A 23,531-nucleotide genomic window follows, 5' to 3' on the forward strand; every position below is an offset into this window, starting at 1 on the left:
AGTTACAGATGCTGTACCCTGACCCCCCTCTGCTCGGCTGACCAAGCTCTCCACAGCTACACGGGAAGTTCCTCCTCCAAGGGGATCCTGGTGGTGCATCGTTGGGTTTCATAGCCCATGCTGTTCGTACGCACACACCTCTCTCCCTCTCTCTCATATTTTGAGGGTTCTGATCCTGCAGGATTTCAGTCGGCCTTTCTTCTTGCTTTCCTTAGAAGAGGGAAGTTAGTAGGATGAACTGTAGCCGTTGTCACTGTAGGCAGCTTCAAAGCTGCGAGGGATACCCATCCTCTCCCTCCTCCATTCTAGACTCCCCTCACCTTTAGTTACTACCTCTGCTGGCTTTGATGGCTTACCTGGGAGCATGACCCAGACCTTCATCTCCCAGGGACAGGCCCTTCTCAGGCTGGGGTTGCTGTACCCATTCATTTATGGTCATAATTGTGCAAGGGGCTACCAGGACGCTCTGAGTAGATCACCCGAATTTTATGGAGTAGCAGCAGCGCTACCTCCTCTTGGTATTAGGGTCAATTTCCCTGTCAAAGTGGGGGCTCTTCTTGCCAGTTGGTGTCTGCCCATAAGAAGCCCAAAGTACCCAGGCAGCATCTGTGGCTTACCATCCCATCGGACTCTTTTGTGTCCTTTGGTGGAAGTGTCCCCCTTTGGGGACCAGGACTCTAGCCCCGCAGAGCCCAGAGTTGCGGCAGCAGAGGTGATGGGATATCCCTTCCAAGATCAGGTTATAAAAAGACTGTGGCTTCCGCCTTGAGCATCTTCTCTTGCTTTCTTGCCCACTTGCTCTAAGGGAAGCCAGCTGCCATGGTATAGCTGCAGTAGGGTGAGGCCCACGTGGCAAAGGACAGATGTCTCGTGCCAGCAGCCAGAGAGGGCCCAAGGCCTACCAACAGCCATACCAGTGAGCCTGAAAGCTGATCGGCCCCAATCATCCTCCACTCAAGCCTTGAGATGACCACAGATGGTCAATGCCTTGATTTCAGAGCTCCTGAACCAGAGGCCCCCAGGCAAGCTGCAACCAGATCCCTGACCCACGGAAACATCGAGGTAATGAATGTGCATTGTTTTCAGCTGCTAAGTTTGGGGGTGGTGCGTTACCCAGCAACAGATATGATACATGGGACCACTCCTGCTTCCACCCCTTGGTGTCCAGGTCCATGCATTCTTCCTTGTGAGGACACAGTGCCAGGCAGAGGTTTAGGGCACACACCATCCTGGGGGATGGTACCCCATCTTGCCGAGCACTGCCTTTGAGCTGGCATTTCAGCTGCACCATCCACAGGCGGTGCCCTCACGTCACCCCGAGATGGCAGCTTCTGGGTGGTGTGGCGTGTGACATCACCAGCGGTTCCAGGGGTCATGGGCCCGCTTCCTACTTCCTTTGCTGAGGAGTGGATCCTCCGGTGGGTTGTAGTATTATGGGGGATCCCATGCTGGTAGACCAAGCACTCAGTAAGCTCTCAGCGTGTGGTGTCAACAGAGTTCTGCATGCAGGAAAGGCAGGTGTAAGCTGATTGGCAACTTGGTAGAGGCCCAATCCTTTGGCCCCTTGGAACACCACATTTGTTTTGGTTTTTGTTTTTTTGGGGGGGAGGTTTGTGTGTGTGTGTGTGTTTTTTTTTTTTTTTTTTTTGGCCGTGCCGTGCTGCGCAGCTTGTGGGATCTTAGTTTTCCAACCAGGATCTAATCACCTGCTTTCTTGGACCCCCACCTCCAACTGTCACGGGATGGGTTCTCCAGAAGCAGATGCTGCCAAGACGGTTTGGGGTATGAGATGTTTATTAGGAATCTGAACCCGTGGAGGGCAGAAGAGGAAGCAGGATTGGGAAGATGGAGAAGTCAGTGGTTACACAGGCCCAAGAAAGTCACGGCTGCATGATGCGGAGTTTGAGACTGAGTGTGGTCCACTAGCATGTCCCTCTTCAAGGTGACATGGCCAGGCCTTGACACCCCATCTCACTCTCCGGCAGCAGGTATGGGCTTGGGTGAGGTGTGACGTTGGATGAGGAGTATCTCTGTAGCTGCCAGCTGGATCCTGACCACACTTCTGCAGCTGGGATGCATCTCTGTGTCTAGTGGGGCACAGACAGTGTGTGCAGTATAGAGGGCCAGAAGCTAGTGTGCAAAAAGTTCTTCCAACCATTAAGAGGGTAAAATGGTAGGTGGACGATTGGGTTCTCAGTGATGCTCCATAAAAATGGAAAATCTCTCCTGCGTCAATAGATTCAAAAACCCAGTGTATACAGTTATGGACACAGGATTCATTTTTGCGTTCATGGAAATCCAGTGAAGTAGAATGATCACAGTGCCTCTGTACCTCTGTGTGAAGCACAAACCCTGGTGGAACTCAAACATCGCGTGGGTCTTTGGATGAAGTTGCATGCCTTATGTCTCACTTCAGCACTGGTTTTCTGTGACTGGGTAACAAATTACCCCAAAACTTAGCATCTTAAAACAGCAAATATTCATTTTGGAATGAATATGTATTTTGGAAGGCCAGGAATTTGGGAGCGGCTCAGCTGGGTGCCTCAGGCTCAGGAAATATCATGAGATTAGGTAAATAAAAATCTAAAAAGTTTACACTTTTCCTGGTGCCAAAAGGGAAAAACACCCTCCCCCCAACACACCTTTTCTTTCAGCATTTCCTTTAGAAAACTTGTCATCTTAACTCCTTTCTCTGTCTCTTTCAGGCACGTAAATCTTTTTAAAAACTAAATAAGCCTCTTGCCAGTTTTGCATCCTAGGACTGTCCTTGGGGGGTATTGGAGCTGTCTCTTTGAAATGCAAACACCAAGGCTTCCTGTCTGTGTGGGAGTTTAGCCACTGTGCCTGGCTCACAGTCATAACTTCTTGCTTGTTGAAAATATAAGTTTTCTCTTTTCTTTTGGACAAAGACAATTCATATATATGTAACGAGTTGTGTCTGCCTGGCTATATATTAATAAAAGGGTGAGATTTCTTTCTGTCCGAAATCTCTTTAGTGGATTGTCTGTGATGCACATCACAGTTTGGTTTGATCCTTATTCAATAGCAAAACTATTGTATTCTTTGCTATATTTTGAGCAGAGGTTTTACTGGGTTGGCCGGAGATTTTATTTTTAATTACATTTCCCCAATAGTTGCATTTAAGACACCAGTCGAGGTTGCATTCATCCAAAGGCTTGACTGGGGCTGGGATACTGCTTCCAGGATGGTTCACTCACACGGCTGTTGGCAACGGGCCCCAGTTCCTTGCTGGCTGTTTACAAGAAGACTCAGTTTCTTACCATGTGATCCTCTCCGCACGGTTGCTTGTGTGTCCTCCTGGCCTATAGCTGGCTTCTCTCAGAGCGACTGATGAGAGAGAAAGGAGGAAGCAAGAAGAACTTTTATGACCTATTTTCGGAAGTGATATGACATCACCTCTGTCGTATTCTATTTGTTAGAAGTGAGTCTCTAAATCCAGCTCACATTCAAGGTTGGGGGAGGGGATTAAGCTTCCCTCTTAAGGGAAGTGTCAATGAATTTGTGTATGAAAACCATGAAATACAACAACAAGTGCCAACAAGCTAGTTAATTAGTGTCATCAATCCAAAAAGTATTACATTAGTCCTTGCACAAGAAAACGCCCTGAAAACTTGGAGCTTTTTTCTTTTTTAATAAATTTATTTATTTATTTTTGGCTGCATTGGGTCTTCCTTGCTGCGCGTGGGGTTTCTCTAGTTGCGGCGAGCGGCGAGCAGGGGCTACTCTTCGTTGTGGCGCACGGGCTTCTCATTGCGGTGGCTTCTCTTGTTGTGGAGCACGGGCTCTTGGTTCGTGGGCGTCAGTAGTTGTGGCTCACGGGCTCTAGAGCTCAGGCTCAGTAGCTGGGGCGTGTGAGCTTAGTTGCTCCTGTGTATGTGGGATCTTCTGGGACCAGGGCTCGAACCCGTGTTCCCTGCATTGGCAGGTGGATTCTTAACCACTGAGCCACCAGGGAAGTCCCAAACTTGCAGCTTTTATATGAAATAACTCGATTGAGGTTTTCTGAATGTGACAACTGTCCTAATAATGTCCATGATATTACCAATAACAAGTTGAGAAGATGAAAGAAATGTTTCCAAACTATCAAAAGCATTTTTCAATGAACCATGATGGAGAAAACATAATTTTTCTATTCTCTCTATAGAAAATATTTCCAAATCATTGTTGGGGTGAGACTAGGCAAAATGGATAAAGGTGGTCAAAAGGTCAAATTTCCAGTTATAAAATAAGTCCTGAAGATGTAATGTACATCATGGTGACTATCGTTTATAATAATAGAGTCTTGTATATTTGAAAGTTGCTGAGAGAGTAGATCTTAAAAGTTCTCATCACAAGAAAAAAATTGTGTAACTATGCATGGTGATGGATGTTAACTAGATTTATTGCGGTGATCGTTTGCAATATATTCAAATATTGAATCATTACATCGTACACCTGAAACTAATGTTTTATGTCAATTATATCTCAATAAAAAATAGAAAAAAATGGCAATGTTCTGCATTATTAAGGTTGTTAATCCCAACACACAGACATACAAAAAAATCATCGTCCTACGAAGAGGTGGCTGAAGAGTGTACAATGAAAAACATGTAGGAAAAATGAGCATTACAGAAGTGCGCCAGTGAGTTAATTAATAAAAACATGTTTCATTTTCAGGATTTAGTGTTGTTTGTGGTATCTGTTGGAAGGGCTGACTTCATGCATTTTCACAGGGACAGAAGGTCCCATAATCAAGGCATAATGCTCTACCCTCATCTTCTTCAAACTCTTAATAATTTTACCTTTGGATTTATGTTTTGCAAGTGAGGTCCCATGAGACAATGGCACATGCAACGGAGACTTGGAGTCTTGGCTCCTGGTCGTTTGTCCCTCAGCGTGCCTGCTCCCCTGTGCCCTGGGAGCCCGGCCTCCTCCTCTCTCTCCTGCCCAGTGACCGCTGCATCTTCTGCTTACGTGGGGGCCAGGGTGCAGGTGCAATGTGGGTCAGAGTGGGTGGGGTTGAGCTCGTGTGCTCTGCGGCTTCTCTGAGCAGGACATGGTGATGGCTGTCCCACCTTTTAGCGGCCAACCTGGCAGGCGCTAGCCTCGTGCCCACCCCTGTTCCAGGTACCTCATGTATCCTGGCACCGAGGTTGCAATACGCTTGATGTTGCCCTCTGCCATGGGTTGAGGTGGTAGAGGATGGTAAGGGGAGGTGCCTGGTTTCACCTCGCTGCCCCAGCAAGCTCAGCTGGAGGGAGAGGGAACCAGTAGCCATCAGGCCCATGTTGGTCCTCCAGCCAAGTCCAGGGCAAGACCCTGGCTCACTGGAGCAGTGGCACTGGCCCATCCTTTATCCCACGCCCAAAGATGTGCTCCTTTGGCCTCCACTGTCCCTGGGGGCCCCTTTTTCCTCCTTCCAACCTTCCTGGGTCTGGGCTGTGTTCATCTCTTCTGGCCAACTCCAGGCGCCCTCCATGCACAAGCCATAAAATACAAATTACACTTTCAGCGATTCCGCACCCGTGTTAAATGCTCTGATATTTGCATTCAAAACTGACATGGCTCTATGTAAAGACAAACGGTAAAATTCATGATCATAGTTTAACATTTTCTTTTTTCTTTACTTAGAATGACATGAAACAGAGAACAGGAAGCAAGTCGAGAGAGACTGCAAAATAAAGGGAAAAGGTTTACATTTTAGAACCTTTAGCAGCAGGTTTTTTTTTTCCTGCATTTAAATAATCAGGGAACCCACGTTTTCATTTTGCACTGGGCCCCGCAAATTATGCAGCGTATCCTGTTCGTCAGCTTCGTTCCGTTAGTAATTTCTTGTGATTTATTTTCACATCCTACAGAAATGTTCGTTTTCTACCTAATTTTGCACACTCTTTGTCAAAGAGAGTCCCCAGAATGGTAAAATCTTCAGATCCCGGCATAAGCCGCACCCTCCCCGAAACCCCAATATCCACCTTATCTTGAGTGATGCAATCACATTAATTTTTCCCTCCTCATACTTTTTCATACAGTAAGCCTATAGAGCTCTTAAGATCAGTGGGAGGGGGAAAAAATCCCCCACAAGAGAGTGTCATTTCAAAAATTAAAGGAAATCGCTGGCACCCGAGGGGACGCCGGAAACCCGGCAGGGGGAAGTTCGCAAGCAGTCGGGGTCCTGGGTAGGGGGCCCCCGGAGCCTGCCCGCCCTCCCGGTCTGCTCCCGAAGCGTCCCCTTTAAGGGGCGGGGAAGGGGCGGGGCCTGGCGGCCGTCCGCTCTCCCAAGCTGCCCCGCGCGCGCGCGCCGGCAGTTCGGCCACGTCCCTGGCCACGTCGCGCTCGCTTTCGCCATCTTCGCAGCTTCCTGTCTGTGGCCGCCGCCGCCGCTGCCTGAGCCGCGGAGCCTGGGGCCGCCGCGCAGACCGCCGCCGCCATGAACATCTTCCGGCTGACCGGGGACCTGTCCCACTTGGCGGCCATCGTCATCCTGCTGCTGAAGATCTGGAAGACGCGCTCCTGCGCCGGTAAGCGGCGGACGAGGCCCAGGAGAGGCTCGGGCATGGGGCCGGGTCTCTGGGAGGACCAGGCGACCTCGGCTGCCCCACGGCCCGCGGGCCTGCGCCGGCCCGACACACCCCCTCGGCCGGCCTGGCGGGCGGCGGGGCCCGGGGGGAGCCTGCGGCCCCTCGGGGTGGAAGCTCAGGCCGGGGTGAGGTGTCGCGGTGCTGGGCCCAGCTCTGCACTTGGTCGGCTCGCGAACTTGAGCCGTCGGAGCGGGGGAGGCGCCAACTGGACAGCGCGGGGCCTTGTTCTCTCTGAAAAGTTTGGATGGGGGTGCGGGGGTCCGGCAGGCGCGGCCTCCGCCCGCGGCTTTAGTGGGCGCTTCTCCGAGCGCCTGTTCTGGGGGTCCCGAGGTGCGGAGAGCCCGCGAATCAATGGGACGCGCGGGAGGAGGATGGGCAGGACGGCGGCGGCTCGGCCTGACGTGGCAGACTACCCAGCCCGGTAGGTGGGGCTGGTGTGGGGAGAGGTCACCCTGCTCCCCACCCTGCCCCTTCGAGGACTGGCCTTTACGTTAGGGTGTCCGGGCAGGCCTGTCCGTAGAGTCCTGCTCTAACACGCCAGCTCTCGGGTCCAGGATCACGCCTGCCACGGGAGGGGGTGTGGGGACGTCTCTAAGCGAATTTCTTGGGGCAGTTAATGCTGCTTTGAGGGACGATCTAGTTTGTCAAACTCCGAGTGCCTTCATCTAATAATGGGTTCTCTTCAACCTGCGGCGCGGCGCCGGGTACCGCCGAGGTCTCGTGTGGTCTCCTGTAATTCCTCACTCCACGTCACCAGTGAGTTGGCGGCTCGCTCCTCTGGAGTACACATTTCATGCTCACACTGCTGGGAGGCAGTGAGACAAATCTTTACCGGCTAGTAGTTGCGGGGTTTTGCATTTCATAAACCCTAAAAGCTTAAGAATGGCGAATTTTAAATGATTTCTTAAAATTACAGCGTCTTCCTTAAACATATTTTTGATGCCATGGCCTTAGTATAATAACGTTTGATGAATTAAAGAGCTTAATTTTTGCAGAGACGGTAAAAGATGGGGTCCCAAAGGACCTGGGTGGCAGAGATTCCATTTACCTGACTGATTTCTAAATATTTTCACCTGTCAAGGAACGCCACATCTTTGGCTGCTGTCTTCAGGCCTCACCTGTCTCCCTGGAACATAGCTGAAATCCAGGAAGTAAGCAAAACCAAAAAAGACCTTTGAGCAATCAAAGTGGATGTTACAAAGTCCATGTACTGAAGCTGGTGTGTTTGGCTTGGAGGTGATCTCTCAATTTATGTATAGTTCTGAGAGGTTCAGTTGTATGATTTCCGAAGACAGCGAAGTAATTTCAGCGATCGTGATAGCTGCCATTTAAACGCTTGCTATGTATTAGGTAGTGAGCTAAGGACCTTATATGGCTTATCCCGTGTAGTCCTTGAAATAACCTTATGAGGTGAGTGCTGTTGCCCCCATTCCGTGGACCAGGGAACTGAGGCTCAGGGAGGTGAGAAAATTAGCGCCAGGGTTGGAACACAGGTGATCAGTAACTCACAATTAAGGATTTGAATAAATATCTATTTGGCCTGAACAATTTTGTTTTAAATTATTCAAAATTATTCAGGTGAGTAGTTTAGGACATTTTCTGTTGCACTCCAGAAATGTTATTTTTTATCCCTGCTTTATTGAGCTGTAATTGACATATAACATTTTATTAGTTTTAGGTGTACAGCGTAGAAATTTGATATGTGTATTGTGAAATGATTACCACAGTAAATTTAGTTAACACCCATCATCACACATAGCTACATTTTTTTCTTGCCATGAGAACTTTGAAGATCTACTCTCTTAGCAACTTTCAAACATATGATACAGTGTTGCTAACTACAGTTAACCGCTGTATGTTACATCCCCAGGATTTACCTTTTGACTACCTTCACCCATTTTGCCCATCCCCCCACCAGAAAATGTTACTGTTAATCTTTATTTTTGCTCCAAAATCTTTGTATGAATCTCTTTATCCTTCATATGTTCCTCAGAATCCCCTTCTCTGTCAAGTCATTAAATGTTGAAGCACGCGATCTCCTAAATGTGTATCTAAACTAAGATGTTGGGGAGAAGTTAGTGCAATGCTGAATATAGAATTCTTAAGGGAACCTTGAGTAATAGGAGAAAGTAAGGAGGTTTGCTATTTTGTTTGTTTTAAAATATTCATTTAGAACATTTTTAAATGTTCTCATTTGGGAGATTTAGGAGCATTTAGGAAAATATAAAATACTTCAGCCAAAATAATAAGGAAGGTGAATAGGTGAGTTAAGTTTGTGTGCATTTGCCCAGTATCCCAATAGTTACTAAACTATCCTCTTTATCAGACTTAGGATCATTTCAGTTCTTATATGTGAGATTTCCTGGCCTTGTAAAAATCAAAATCATCAAGATCGTTTATTGAGAATTAAAGTCTGAATTTGACTCACTGCCTTGTTTTTTCCATCCTAATTTAAAGTTGTTTAGAGACTTTTGAAAGAGTAAGAATTTGATATGAGGTTCTCAACTAAAATAGGAGACGTGTACATTCAGGTTGTGTTTCTCACTTTGAAAATACTGGTATTGGGGTTCATTTTAGGATTTTGGCATTTGTTTTGAACACAGCTGCAGCTGCTACTTCCCTGGTGGCGCAGTGGTTAAGAATCCGCCTGCCAATGCAGGGGACACAGGTTCGAGCCCTGGTCTGGGAAGATCCCACATGCTGCAGAGCAACTAAGCCCATGCACCACAACTACTGAGCCTGTGCTCTAGAGCCTGCGTGCCACAACTACTGAAGCCCACACACCTAGAGCCTGTGCTCCGCAACAAGAGAAGCCACTGCAGTGAGAAGCCTGCGCACCGCAGCGAAGAGTAGCCCCTGCTTGCTGCAACTAGAGAAAGCCCGTGTGCAGCAACGAAGACCCAACACAGCCATAAATAAATAAACAAACAAACAAATAAATAAAAACAAACATAGCTGCAGCTATAGAACCACGGGGCTTTTTCTCCTTAGGGTAAGGGATGAGACAGGTGAGTGAGGAAGATTCTGTTTTCTTGAACAACTGCCTTAAAGGACCTATTTTAAAGTGAGGGCAGGGGAGTTGATCTTGGTTTAGTTTGAACTGGCATTCTCCGGTGTCTGCCGTTGTCATGACAGAGGGGTACCCAAATGAAGTGTGAGTTCCTCATCTTCCTGAACTATGACTGCAGCTGGATGCACAGTATGCTCAAGTTGTCACTTTATTGTCTTCAACACTGACCTGGGTAGTGTTGGGAGAACAAGCCTTGGTTTGTAGGTGAAGGATTTCCTATCTACATTTTCCTGTAGGCTGATAGTTATTATTAGTACTGTATCTATTGTGCTTAAAGTACTAGTGGAGTTCTGAGCTCCAAGGCTCCCAGCCATCGTCCCCTAGTCCTCCCCTTCCCTCTTCCACCTATTGCTTAGATTGTTAGCTGTTGTCATGTAAGTTGCAGACTTTTCATTCTCCTGAAGATGACTGTAATGTACAGTGTCCCTGCATTGCTTGTAGTTGGACAGTTTATATATATATGTGTGTGTGTGTGTGTATATGTATATATATATATTTACCTTTATATTTTGGACTTATTAGGAGATAGTTTTTTTGCAATGAATGTATCTAATTTACAAAAAGCAGCCATTTTCTTGGCTCTTAAATGTGTTGAAGTTTTAGGTTTTAATATATTTCATCTTAAATTGTCTTAAGTAGTACGCAGTGTCTGGTATTTTGATTGATTGATTGATTTTTGTAGTTGCTTTTCCAGATGTGGGGAGTTTTTTCCCCTCTTTTTGTTTTTTTTTTTTTGTTTGTTTATCGAAGTGTGGTTGGTTTACGGTGTTTTAGTTTCAGGTGTACAGCAAAGTGATTCATATATATATACATATATATATGTGTGTGTGTGTGTATACATATATATTCTTTTTAAGAATCTTTCCCTTATAGATTATTATAAGATACTGAGTATAGTTCCCTGTGCTATACAGTATGTCCTTGCTGTGACAGTTTATATTTTTGAAGCGCATGGAAAAGACCTCCTCTTTTATTGTCACTGAGTACTTCAGGAAGCTTTTGCCTCACATTCCCAGCTCCCCCTTGGCAGCAGCTGTCACCGTTGTTCTTTTGAGTGCCAGTCTTGTGAGTAATCATTGCTCTCACTTACTGACCACCCACCATGTGCAAGGCACTGGGGACACAGTCCAGAGCAGCAGCTTGTTGCTGTCAAAGTTTCTGCTCTCAAGAAAGCTGCAATTTAGTTGAAATAATAAGACATATATAAAAAGATAAAAACACAGGGTATCAAACCATATAGGCAGTAAATCCTATGGATGTGAAGTGGCAAGACCCTAGGGAAGGCTCCCTTAATTTCCCAACAAGGAGGGTATAAGACCTCTATGAGGAAAAGTATGAAACTTTGCTCATGGACATAGAAGGTGACCTTGAATATATGTTCATACCAATGTCCTGGATAGGACCAGGCAGGCTGGTGAGGAAGCAAGATGATTTGTCTCCCCAAATTAACTTACTAATTCAGAATATCATCAAAGTTAAAAGATGATAAACTGAGAGAAGTAATCTGCAATATATCTAAGTGACAAAAGGTTAATATCCATAATAAAATACTCCTACAAATTAAAAAAAAAATCTGATAGATAAATGGGCAATGTTGGCAGTTCACAGAAGAATAACAGAAGGCCAGTTAAACATGGAAGAATGCCTTGCCTCACTAGTAGTTAGGAACTTGGATATTAAAATAGCAGTGCATGCCATGATTTGCTTCTGGGTGGGAAAAAGTCAGAGGTTTACAAGATCTAATGTAGGCAAGGGTGTGAAGTAAGGCGTGTTCTCATCTGGTGTTAAGGAATATGTAAATTGGCACAGCCTATGTAGAGGAAATTTGACAGTATTTCAAAACAAAGTGTTTATTTTATCCCAGCATTTCTAGGGAATTTGAACTACAGAAATTGTCATATATGTGAACAAACTATATATAGGTATAAAGATGTTTGTTGTACATAAATAAATACAAAACACTGTTTATAGATACAAAGATGTTTTTATAAGAACAAAAATTGTACACAACCCAAATGTCCATTAGTGGAAGGGTCACACAAATGACACTGTGGAGCACTATGCAGCCATTAAAAAGAATGAGCCAGAAGTATTAACAGGAGAAGGTATATCTGAAACACTGAGTTAACAGAGCAAATTGTAAAGCGAGAGATGGTATGGCCCCATTTTAAGGGGCAAACGTGTGGGTACACATATAAATACACATATGGAAAGCGGCTTTAACAAAAAGCCTGGAACATTGCACTTAAAATGGAGGTGGGAGGGGTGTTAAAAAGGTCCTTTTGATTTTTATTCCATGTATGTTAGTCCAGTTGTTATTTTTAATAAAATAGCATGGATTTCTCTGAAAACAGGAAAAGATGGCAAAGCGATACATAGTAATAGCTGTCATTTATTGAGCATTTGCAGCATGGCAGGTACAGTCAAAACCACGTTTTCCAGTAGTCCCACAATTTGGCATAATTTGTCCCCATTTGACAGCTGCAGAAAGTGAGGTTTAGGGGGGCCAAGAATGTAATGGGCCCTAACTTACCTGGTGCATTCAAGGGCTGAGCTTGAACCCAAACCTTCTGGCTCCAAAGCCTCTGTTTCCCCAAGTCCCAAGAGCTGTGTTATGAGTCAGGTGCTGACTGTTGGGCTCCTGGTTCCAGGGTAAGTTAATGGCCTTTAGGAGAGCATCTGGATCCTTTGAGACAATGGGGCAGAGCATGGTGCCTGGGACCCTTGGTGAATGCGGCCGTGCAGATTATCCTGGTAGTCTGACCTACAGTGCTTGGTTGCATCCCAGCTGTTGCCAGGACAAAAATAATTCATTGAACACTTTTCTTTCTGGTTGAGGGCTTTGTTCTATAAATACAATGGGAATATGAGAAGTGCAGCTTTTAACCAGCTTAATTTAAAGTAACATACAGTGGAGTATTTAGTTGTAGGCTTTTATTAAACTTAACTTGGCCCAGTGGGAAAAGACAGGAATGGTGTTAAGTTTAATGACTGGTTTCCATTTTACAAGCTATACTCCTTACTCTGGGTATTTGGTGCATTTGGTATGGGGATGTGGCTGTTACAGAAACATTTAGAGTGAGTGTTCTTGAGAGCTCGTTACCGATAGCGTTTGCATGCTTCGGTCTCAACACAGAAACTGACCGTGGGAGCCCCTCTGGCGAATAGCAAGTATTCCCCCTGGAAGGAGATTCCTGCCCCTGCCTGATCTGTCTTCAGCTGGGATCCCTGCCTTCCCGGGAAGACAGAACAGTTTTTCTGTTTTAAAGGGAAAAGCTGCTACCTGCTAATCAGGATCCCAGGCCAGGAAGAATAGGGTAAAACTGTGTAAGCACACTCAGGTTTCCAGCATGGCGGTTCCTGCATGGATTCTGCACCACGGGACAAGCTGCAGGCCACTCGCTGCCTGTCCCCTGCTCCTCTGCCCCACCCTCTGGCTGGCAGTAAATTAGGGCAGAGCCCAGAGCATGTCGCCTATTTACAGTCATAGAGACACAGTATAACTTAGAAACTCTTTGGAAGTGTTACCCCAAAATACCATAAAATGAGAGCTTACCCCCATGTCATGAAAATAAAATGAATTGCATTTTCTTTTTTCCATTTGCTCATTCATTCAGCAAGTATTTTCTGGGCCCTGCTGTGTGTCAGGCCCAGTGCTCAGCACAGAGAACACGAAGTGGAATAAGGCATGACCCCGGCCTTCGGAGATCTCTGTGTCTGGTGGGGGTTTGGGGGAGAGGGAGACAGGCAACCAGGTAATCACAGTGTATTTATAAGCACTGTAACAGGAGCTAGGGCAGCAGCTGGCATGAAGTAGTTCCCAGTATATACTTGCTGAATGAATAAACAGCAATGAGGGAGGGTGTCTTCAAAGACGACTTCCCAGAGGAAGTGATGTGAATTGGGTCCCAAAGGGGAGTGGCAAAAGCAATATGACAGTCCCTGATGTTTAGTATAGGGGTGCTGAGAATGGGGGCATTAGAGTAGACCCTGCACAACGAAATTTGCCCATGTGTATTCCATAATTTTTTATTTAAAATATTGGAAAGAACCGTATAGAAAATGAACTGGAAATTTCTCACTCAAGGCTTCAACAATCACCAAACGTGAACTGCATGCTCCCTGTCCTTTTTCCCCCATCTTGTCTTCTCTCTCCCGTCTTCTCTATGTCAATGGCAGCCTCATTGTTTCTCCTTTGGAACACTGATCTTTGATAAGAAAAAAAAGTCCCTATTACTGGAGAAAAGACTAGAAGGGACAGGCTGACTATCTGTATCTCCACCTTTGGCGCTTGAAATTGGTTACTACTGATGGATCCAGAGGGATAGAGTCAACTTTTTCTTCGGTTTCTATTTAGGTATTTTTGTGAATAGGTTGGAACTGCAATTATGCATGTGTAGAAAGTAACATTTTTAGATCCAGGCTTTTCGCTTCAACAGGCTTTAAAATTGTTTTGTAAAGTAGTGTTGTTTGTAAAATATCATTTAAAACAATGTGATTTTCACATTCTGGAAGAATATTGCTAATGATTTGGCTGCAGTGACATTTCTGCTAAATACAAACTTGCTTAAATGTCTGATGGTGTGAAGTTTGCAATGTAGGTGAGGTTGGGCCGGTTCTGACACCTAGTAAGACTCCGTTTCCTTAATGAATTCGCTCTTTCTCCAACCTCTGAAACCCACAGTTCACAGTCTGTTGTCACACAAATATTTGGCCAAATCCCGATGTCGGGTACACTCCACCTGATCTACTAGATGTCCCCGGCTGTGTCTCCATGTGCCACAACAGTGCTCTGGAGGGAGAAACAGTTTCAAAATGTGAAATCAATAGAAGACTGCTCTTTGGGGGACTAGCAGGCTCCCACCCTCTTGTTGCCATAGCATCCAGGAGCATTTTTATGTGAGTCCGAAATTGGTTGTGTGATTCCTCTAAGAGAACTTTTTTTAAAGTTTTTAACCTGTCCCAAGTAAATGCTGCCCTCACAAAAGAAGTCACCTTGGGAGGCCAATCCAGGAGGATTACTGCTCAAACTCTGCCCTGAAACACTGTCCCCCACAGGGTTCCTTAATCCAGGTAGATTCCAGCTCCATCCTCGAAAGATTTGTCACCACGAGACATTGTTTTAAAATGGAAAGATGCTAAAGGTAACAGACAAGTTACAACACTAAGTAACAGCAGGGTTTTTGAAATAAATTTCTTCCTGCTTAGACATATTTGAGAAGTTTAATGTGCATTTGAACAATGCACATCCTGGTATATTGGAGCTGGCATAATTAAGTCACTTTCTATGGTCACCCATCATAGTAAGACAGAAAAGTTGTTAGAACCTTCCCAAATGGTTATGTTCAAGAATGTTAAGGGAAAGAAAACCTGAAACTGCTGTCATTTATTTAGAGTCATCCCGACCATCAGCCTTGACCCCTGGTGTCCCACGTTCCTGCGTTTCCTGCACGGTGTTGTCTACAAAAATCATAAAGCTCTTGGAGGCATTTCTAATGCTTTCCTTTTGTTTCTTTAGGTATTTCTGGGAAAAGCCAGCTTCTCTTTGCACTGGTCTTCACAACTCGTTACCTGGATCTTTTTACTTCATTTATTTCATTATATAATACGTCTATGAAGGTATGGTGTGGCATCCAGTGGAATGTATTTTATCCGTAATTCACAGACCTATGGAAACTGTTAAATTTATGTCACCTGTGCACTTAATTAAACATCTTCAAGAATAATGTCTAAATATGCTGTTCTTGATGTAGGCACTTTTAGACCACCTAGTACATATAACAAGGAATAGTTACCTTTAGGCATAATTTTTTCCAACATCAAAGCAGTATCTATTTAATGAAAGTGCTTCACACTTAGAGATTTCTTAGTCTTAAGTTCCTCAACTATGATAAAGTTCTAAAGCTCTTGAAAACCTTATAAGAAAGAGGGGTGACTATCATGTTTTCAAGCAGTGGGAAATTATAGACTCCCTGGGAAACCCAGCAAGTTGGTTCAGAGCGAGAAGCGAAAGCCGGGGCTCCTCGCCGCACAGCCTTGTCCTGCTGCTCTGGGAGGGCCGGGCTGTGCCATCTGGGTGTCACTTGTGCTGTGCTGAAGCAACAGCTGCACCGTAATTTACTTAATATAGATTTTAAACCTTTTAACTTGTCCTAAGTATTAGTATCCATGACACCTTTGGTGTCATATATCCCCGCATGAAAACAAATGTATAGCTCTCAAAATACAAAATGTTTGTATACCACCTAGCCTCCTGTGTGCCACTGGTGGTACGCGCTCCACGCTTACGGCAGCCTCAGTTCTTTCCCTCAGGCACTGACCTCACACTTGGTGAGCACCACCAGGGCGCAGTGAGGGTGGGGCAGACAGCAAGCAGCACTCCGTCTGGCAGCGGAGAGCAGACTATCATAGCAGCACTAAATGGATGACTGCAGTGTGTGATTGGTGCCATGAAGGAAAGTATGGGGCTCTCAGCATGTGTAAAGGATGTCTGATTTCATTCATTCATTCTTCAAATGCTTAACCGCACCTGCGTGCTGGGCACTGTGGTAGGCACTTGGTTATTGGTACCCAGGGAAGCAATGTTTAAAGCCATGGGTATGGTATTTAAAGCAACTCCCCCCAACACTTTGTGTTCAAAAGCATTTTTATAAGCACAGGTCAAAGTAGACAAAGCAATATTTGAGCCTGTGGTCTTTACTAAGAAGCAAATTTGAGTTACCTGTAATCATTCCATTCTTTATTACTAAGTGATGGGAGCGTCATTATCAGGAAATAATTAGCTCCCTTAAAAATGGCTAGGTCCAGGAATTGCCGGCAGTCCAGTGGCTAGGACTCTGCGCTTTCACCGCCAAACTGCCAGGGGCCCGGGTTCGATCCCTGCTAGGGGACTAAGGTCCCACAAGCTGCATGGCGCTGCCCAAAACAGAAAGCCTAGGTCTTTGCTTGCTGTGCAGGCAAGTTACAACTGTAGATACTGGAAGTGTATGAGTGAGAGTCCCCTTACCCCCAGGACGCCTAGCTTTCAGAGGAATCCTTACTTGCTTAATTGTTGCTTCCAAACATAATGTCTTGAAAATCAGGGCAGTGAGAGCCAAGTTTTATGTGCTCATAGCTTTTTACTTTAAATGCCAAGCACTGGTGAGAGGAGAAAAGCAGCTGCTTTTCCCAGTGGCTGCTAAGCCTTTATGGGCGCAGTCTGGGCTGGCTGCAGGAGTGGGGCTGGGGAGGGACCCCCGGCCACCGTGTGCCTTCACAGGATGTTCGGGGGGGGGGGCTCTGTACATAGATGTGTGTGTATTTTGTTTATACATGTGGATTATATGTTATTTTATTCATATACATACGTGCATATATTTTCACGTGGAGAGAACTCACAGTATAAGATATTGACCTTCCTTGATTTTGCATTGGGGAGGGGAGTGTGTGTGTTACTTCTTGGTGTGTGGGTATCATCAACAATTTTAATATTGACGTTGTGTTGACTGTTTATTTGCAAATGTAACTTCATGATAAGATGCCAGGGACCGTTTAGGTCTTTGTTTTGTTTTGTTTTTAAGTGTGTGTGGACTGGATGCTTGCTCATTTTTCTCTGAAGTTGTTTTGCCCAAATGTTTTCATAATCAGGTTTCACAAGTTGCCTTTCCTGGAGAGAAGTGGCACCAGGCCATGCGGCTGACATCCTGGTTGTCTATGTTTATAGGCTGGAATTGCCGTTTGCTTCTTGAGCCTAAAATTCTGCAGTCTGAAAATTGGTGTAATTTCAGAATATCAGACTTTTCCTTGGGTTCAGATGAATATATAGTGTTTTACCTTTTGAATGTGAAAGACGAACATGTAGGCAGCAGTGTTTTACAAATTACCACTTAGTTTGGTTTTGCTTTTGTTATGTTACCAGGCAAAATTTCATAGCAGCAATATATAAGTTAAAACCATCATTGCAAAGTTTAACATGAGTTACATTGTTTATCTTATCTTTAGATAAAGCACTAGCTCAGAAATATCTTCATGCTGTAAGGAAGTGCCTTGGTTTTGAACTGCATTGAACTTCCCGTTCACTTTTTTTCTAAAGCTACTATCTAATAGTTTAAAATGAGATTAAAAATACATTCTTTGCAGTCTCTTATGTAAAGTTAAACTTAACGTATGATCCAGCAATCCCACTTGTAGGTATTTACCCAAGAGAAACGAAAACTTACGTTCACACAAAAGCCTGTACACAAATGTTCACAGCAGCTCTACCCACCATCTCCCAAGCTGGGAACAACCCACCTGTCCTTTAACTGCTGGGTGGATGAACAGCTGTGGCACCCAGACATGGGCTGTTGCTTTGAAATATGGGGGGACCAGTTCTTAATACACATGACAACACAGTTGGATCTCAAATCGTTATGCTAACTGAAAGAAGCTGATCTTAAAGTTGACATATGGTTATGATTCTATTTATGGAATGGAATTCTAGAAGAGGCAAAAACTGCAAGGACCAAGAACTCATCAGTGATTGCCAGAGGTTAGGCTGGGAGAAAGGCTTGACTCTGCAGGGGCAGCATGAGGGAATTTGGGGTGGTGGAGGTGTTAGGACTGGTCTGTGTCTTGATTGTGGTGGTGGTTATATGACTTATAGAACCGTATATCCCAAAAAAGTATGTATTTTAAATTTAAAAAAATATATATATACACATACGTGTGTGTGTGTGTGTGTGTGTGTGTGTGTATACATATGGATGATGTAGACAGCCAAGAGAGTGTGAGCAATTTTAAGATATTGATGACCCAGTATTTTTTTTTCCTTGTAGCTTATCTACATTGCCTGCTCCTATGCCACAGTGTACCTGATCTACATGAAATTTAAGGCAACCTACGATGGAAATCATGATACTTTCCGAGTGGAGTTTCTGGTGGTCCCTGTGGGAGGCCTCTCGTTTCTAGTCAATCATGACTTCTCTCCTCTTGAGGTTAGTTAAGAGGCTATTTAGTAATCCTGTCTGGTTCCCTAGGGAAATAGACCTGTTTACAGGTAATGGGGTTCTGTTTTGGTTTGGTTTTTGGCGGGGCGGGGCGGTGGGTTGGCAGACATACATGGTTTGGTGTAAATAAATCGTGGGCAGGAATTAAGCACCCAGGTTAGACACCTCTTTGGGTGTCTCTGACTCTCCTTTAGAACATAAACTTGGCTTCTGTGATTCCAAGCACAGTGCGCTGCCTGTCCGAGTGTCTGAAGCACACGGTCTTCTCCCCGCTCCCACTCTTCGTGCGCGGGCTTCGCTCATTGGTGCCGTCTGCGAATCATCTAAGCAGCGTTGCTTCAGTCCTCGTCTTCAGGAAGCGCAGTTAGCGTGGTGCCCCAGCGCTCCTATGCGCTCCGCCCACCCCTGAGCGTCCTGGGCTTGATTCAGTTACCGCACTGACGGTGGTCATCTGATGGTACAGGGAGCGCCTGGGTTTTGAAACACTTCAGGGACTACTCACAAGTCCTCCTTTCGTCATCGTGAATGAAGTGCTGTGTTGGGCAGAGAGTTTGCATGATTACAGCTCTGACTTCCTACCCCTTTGATTTAACCATGCTAAAAGAGCCTGAATGATAAGAAAAATAGTGAGACGATTTAAATAGCCTGGAAAGGAGACCCAGTTGGTGAGGAAAAACAGCAGTGAGGGAGTGGAAGGACCCAGTCATCAGTCTTGTCAACCCTGGCAGAAAGCAGAAATTAGGGACCCTAGATTCGGAGTGGGATAAGCTGACGCAGGAGAAGCAGCACATACGTAGAGTCCCAGAAAATTGAAGAACGCAACGCTGGAGAGACAAGGTGATGAAAGTCCAAGAGGTAGAGCTGTGCAGGTTGTCCAGCCTGTCACTGGGAGCGTCCGTGCCTTTTATCTGTGGCTGAAGTTTCTGTGATTTATTAAATTGCAAAGCTACTCTGGCCTGGGCTCTGATGCCAGATTCCCCACTCTGTGCTACTTCACAGTAAAGCAAGAGTGTTTCCTGTGAACTCACGGCGGGCACTGGATGCTGACCAAAGCGTGCTGTTTCTCTTACAGATTTTGTGGACCTTCTCCATTTACCTTGAGTCAGTGGCTATCCTACCACAGCTCTTCATGATCAGCAAGACCGGGGAGGCCGAGACCATCACCACCCACTACCTGTTCTTCCTGGGCCTCTACCGTGCTTTGTATCTTGTCAACTGGATCTGGCGCTTCTACTTTGAGGGCTTCTTTGACCTCATCGCTGTGGTGGCCGGCGTTGTCCAGACCATCCTGTACTGCGACTTCTTCTACTTGTACATTACAAAAGGTACACTGGGCTGCGTCCTGCCAGCCTTGTTGTACGGCCGTGTGTTCTTCTAGGGGCTCTCCTTGCCTCGCATGCTCCTAATCTGACACTTGCTCAGAAAGCAGAACTGGCTTCAGAGGAACCTTTTAATGACTGTCCAGTTAAATTCTCGGTCAGGGTTGTCAGGCTTTTTTTCTTTTTCTTTTTCTATAACTTTATTGTTTTCTACAATGACACGTTTTCATTGTAAAATCAGTCAGAACTAATAATTCTGAAAACAATCACCCAGAATCCTACCACTCAGAGATAATCATTGTTAATGCTTCAGTAAATGTAATCATTTAATGATACATGATTTCAACTAAACATGTTATTCTATAATCTGCTCTTTTTCCCAGACATCTACATAATTTTTAATAGCGATAGAGTATTATGTGGATTACCATAATTTACTTACTCAGCCCCCTGTTCATGGGTGTTTGGGCTTAAAAATCCAGTGCTTATCTCAGCATCCTTGTATGTGTATATTTTTGCATTTGTATGAATAGAGGATGTGTGAACGTCACAAAAATCTGATGAAAGCCGTGGTCCTTGCTGAGAAAAAAATGCACAGTTAGACATATTCACACAAATATATGCGTAGAGTTTTAGGGAATTCAGGAGCTTCTGAAACCCAACCACAGATCCCAGGCTAAGAATCCTGGCTATGCAATAAAATTCCTAATGGTGGAATTGCTAGTTATAAGGGCATATGTATCTTATCTCCTTTTTTAACATCCAAAATATCATAACAGTTATATTTCAGTACATGTTAATTAGGGAAGAAAGTCATGATAAAAAAAAGCTGCTGTGAATTTAGTGACAATTTCAATTGAATTACTATTTTTAAATTCAATTGCTGTGGCATCCAGATACATGAAGAAAATTCCGGTCTGTGTGTGCATGACACTTCCATAGTTCAGAGGGCTTTGTTTGTTGACACCAAAATCAGACGCCTGTTGGTTGCCAGAAGCTTATTTCCTTGGACCTTACTATGTAGTATCTTGTATGACAGACTTCTGGGAATGGGAAGGAGGAAACTGTAAGCTTGTCAGGATCAGTAACCTTTTGTTTTTTTCTCCCTCTCTTGAAAATTCTAGTACTCAAGGGAAAGAAGCTCAGTCTGCCAGCGTAAGTGCCAAAGACCATGACCAGCATCTGTCCTTCAGGGTGCTCGGACAGAATTCTTACCACAGCAAAGGCACAAGATGCTTCATATGGAAAATCAGAAACTTAACTCTTTTGTTGCAGATAGTCATCTATGGCTCTGTAAGAACCCAGAGGGAAAGAACCAGAAGGTTTCTGTTCAGTGCATCTTGCCTTATCTTTTTTTATTACTATGTACAAAGATTTTTTTACACAAAGAAACTTAATGCTGTATTAATAAAGTCAGTGTGTAGCTTCAATTGGGATAGTTGCAAAAGTGAAGATTTTGTGAGGAATAAGTGCAAACTTGTTTTTAAATTCTTTGAAATTGTTGATTCTTTGTGTCTGCAATGAAATCATACTCCTTGACAATTGGTAGATTATATATTCCTCCATCTATCAAACTTGCATTCCACTATATTTATTTTTTTGCCAAGAGATGAGTTATCTTTGTTTGAAATCTGAGACACTGTGTCCAGTTTGGTACATCTGTTCAAATCACTTCCCACCTGATGTGGAAATCCTTCCTTGGACGTCACAACACTACATTTAAGGCTGGTAAGGGTGACTTGCAAGTCTTACGGTTTTCATTACCAAAATTTTAAGATTCTGAATGTCGATGGAGTCTCATTTAGGAGTCAGCAAAGGTGCCTGCCCTCCTCCCCTGCTAAGAAGTGTCAGTTTGAGACTGTCCCAAGGCTGTTAAAGAGCTCGGTGGGCAGGGGCTGTGAGCTGCCTGCTGTCTGAGCGTGAGGTGCAGGAAGCATTTGTGATTGTTTTGGATCTAGGACTCCTCTGAGAAATGGAACACGAGTAGTTACCTATCACTTTAATTTATAGTTACAGAAGATTACTACAACCATGTCTATGCTCAGATTCTTCATACCACTTTTGGATAGCAAAGTGATTTCCTTTTTTTTTTAACTGGCAGCAACAATTGCCATTCCTTTTACTTTTTTTTGTTTTTTGTTTTGTTTTTACTGAGCTCTTGCGTGACTTACCTTGTGTTACCATCCTAAATAAACATTTTACTAAACATAGAAGAAATTGTCTTTTTTCTGAATTAGGCTTTTGGAACATCCTATGTCAGGATGGGTTTTATGTTTTTCGATTGGCAACAAAAGCTCTACATAGGGCTGCAAACATTTGTTCTCCACTTAATAATCTAAAACCCTCTGTATTTTTTAGAAAATTTGGAATTTTCCTCCTGATTTTGCCATTGTATTGGTTTGCTGTGTTTTTTTGATTTATGCAAAAGCATTTGACTTTGTTTTTATGTGATGCACCATAAATGTTAACGTGTTGAATACTAACAGTGCTTACTACAAGAAGGATGTAGTCTTCTTGCTTGCTGCATTAAAATATCTTGTGGAGGAAGGGAGCTGGATGGGTTTTACTTTTATCTAGTGTGTCTCATAACATCTTTCCAAATAAGCAGTGTAACTGCATAGTTTAACCTCCTGTCTTTCTCTCTCTCATTCCCACCCCCCGACCCCCCGCATGTCTTTGCTTTTCTGTATCAGAGTATCTTTCTTTCTGGCATCCTAGTTTTGTTTCTGTTTTCATCCTCCTTGGAAGATTCTGATAGTGTGGAGGAAGGGTAGGAAATCGTGTCCTAAGTGGAGCAGACTCCTTGCGGCCCAAGCTGGGGATGGGTGGGGGTCTCACACTTGTTTTTGTGCATGTAAATCAAACACAGGCTGGGATCATTCGTTGGAGAGCACAATGCGTAGAGCGAGGATCTGGGACTTCTGCACGCCACCTGATTCATGAAGTGTCAGTGCCTCCTTCAGTCATTCTGCCCAAGTAACTGTAAAGCTGGCTAAGATGCTGCCACCATCTTGTGGCCCACCAGGATGACATCTTAACAGGTGCCTTAGGGGAGCGCAGGACTGGGCAGCATCCTTGCACACGCTGGAAACAAAGGCATTGTCTGATGCACCTCACGAAGCACTGTTTCAGAATTACTCTTACTTCCTGAATAAAGGTTATCAGGTAATTCATACTTTTGATAGAGCTGTTTTATTTGTGTGAATTTTTTTTAATGTAAACATACAGAGAAAAAAAGTTAACAAATTTGCCCACTAAGTAACTCTGAAAAGCTGCTGGCTGTTGGCTGCTTACAGACACCAATCCATTCCCTGTCCAGTTCAATCACAGGCATCCTAGTTTCCCAGGGAGTTCCCTGGTGGTCCAGTGGTTAGGACTCGGCGCCTCACTTGTGGTGGGTTCAGTCCCTGGTTGGGGAACCAGGATCCTGAAAGCTGCTCAGCATGGCCAAAGAAAAGAAGAAGAGGAAGGCTCCCCGCTTTTTATAGTCGGGTCAAAGAGAGAAATGGCTGGAGAAAAAAAAGTTGCAGGTGGAAGGCCTGCTAGGGAAGATCCAGCCCAGCCTTTCCAGAGATACCAATTGGTTGGACAGTTTCCT

At 44.6% G+C, this 23,531-nt stretch overlaps 1 protein-coding gene across 1 annotated transcript; it reads left to right on the forward strand.

Moving 5' to 3' along the window:
• The first annotated feature begins 6,320 nt into the window (after positions 1 to 6,320).
• KDELR2 (KDEL endoplasmic reticulum protein retention receptor 2) lies at positions 6,321 to 23,100 on the forward strand. Its single transcript, XM_082857867.1, has 5 exons — positions 6,321 to 6,518; positions 15,167 to 15,267; positions 18,444 to 18,602; positions 19,687 to 19,939; positions 21,058 to 23,100. Exons 1-5 carry the CDS (start codon positions 6,428 to 6,430, stop codon positions 21,090 to 21,092), a joined length of 639 nt encoding a protein of 212 aa, XP_082713993.1. The 5' UTR covers positions 6,321 to 6,427; the 3' UTR covers positions 21,093 to 23,100.
• Positions 23,101 to 23,531: the final 431 nt, after the last annotated feature.

The sequence above is a fragment of the Leucopleurus acutus genome (assembly GCF_964270905.1).
Source record: "Leucopleurus acutus genome assembly, chromosome: 16".
Lineage (NCBI taxonomy): Eukaryota > Metazoa > Chordata > Mammalia > Artiodactyla > Delphinidae > Leucopleurus > Leucopleurus acutus.

Coding starts and splice junctions, on each gene's coding strand:
- KDELR2 (XM_082857867.1), top strand. CDS start 6,428: ATGAACATCTTCCGGCTGACCGGGGACCTGTCCCACTTGGCGGCCATC. Junction 6,519..15,166: donor GAAGACGCGCTCCTGCGCCG/GTAAGCGGCGGA, acceptor TTGTTTCTTTAG/GTATTTCTGGGAAAAGCCAG. Junction 19,940..21,057: donor CTACTTGTACATTACAAAAG/GTACACTGGGCT, acceptor TGAAAATTCTAG/TACTCAAGGGAAAGAAGCTC.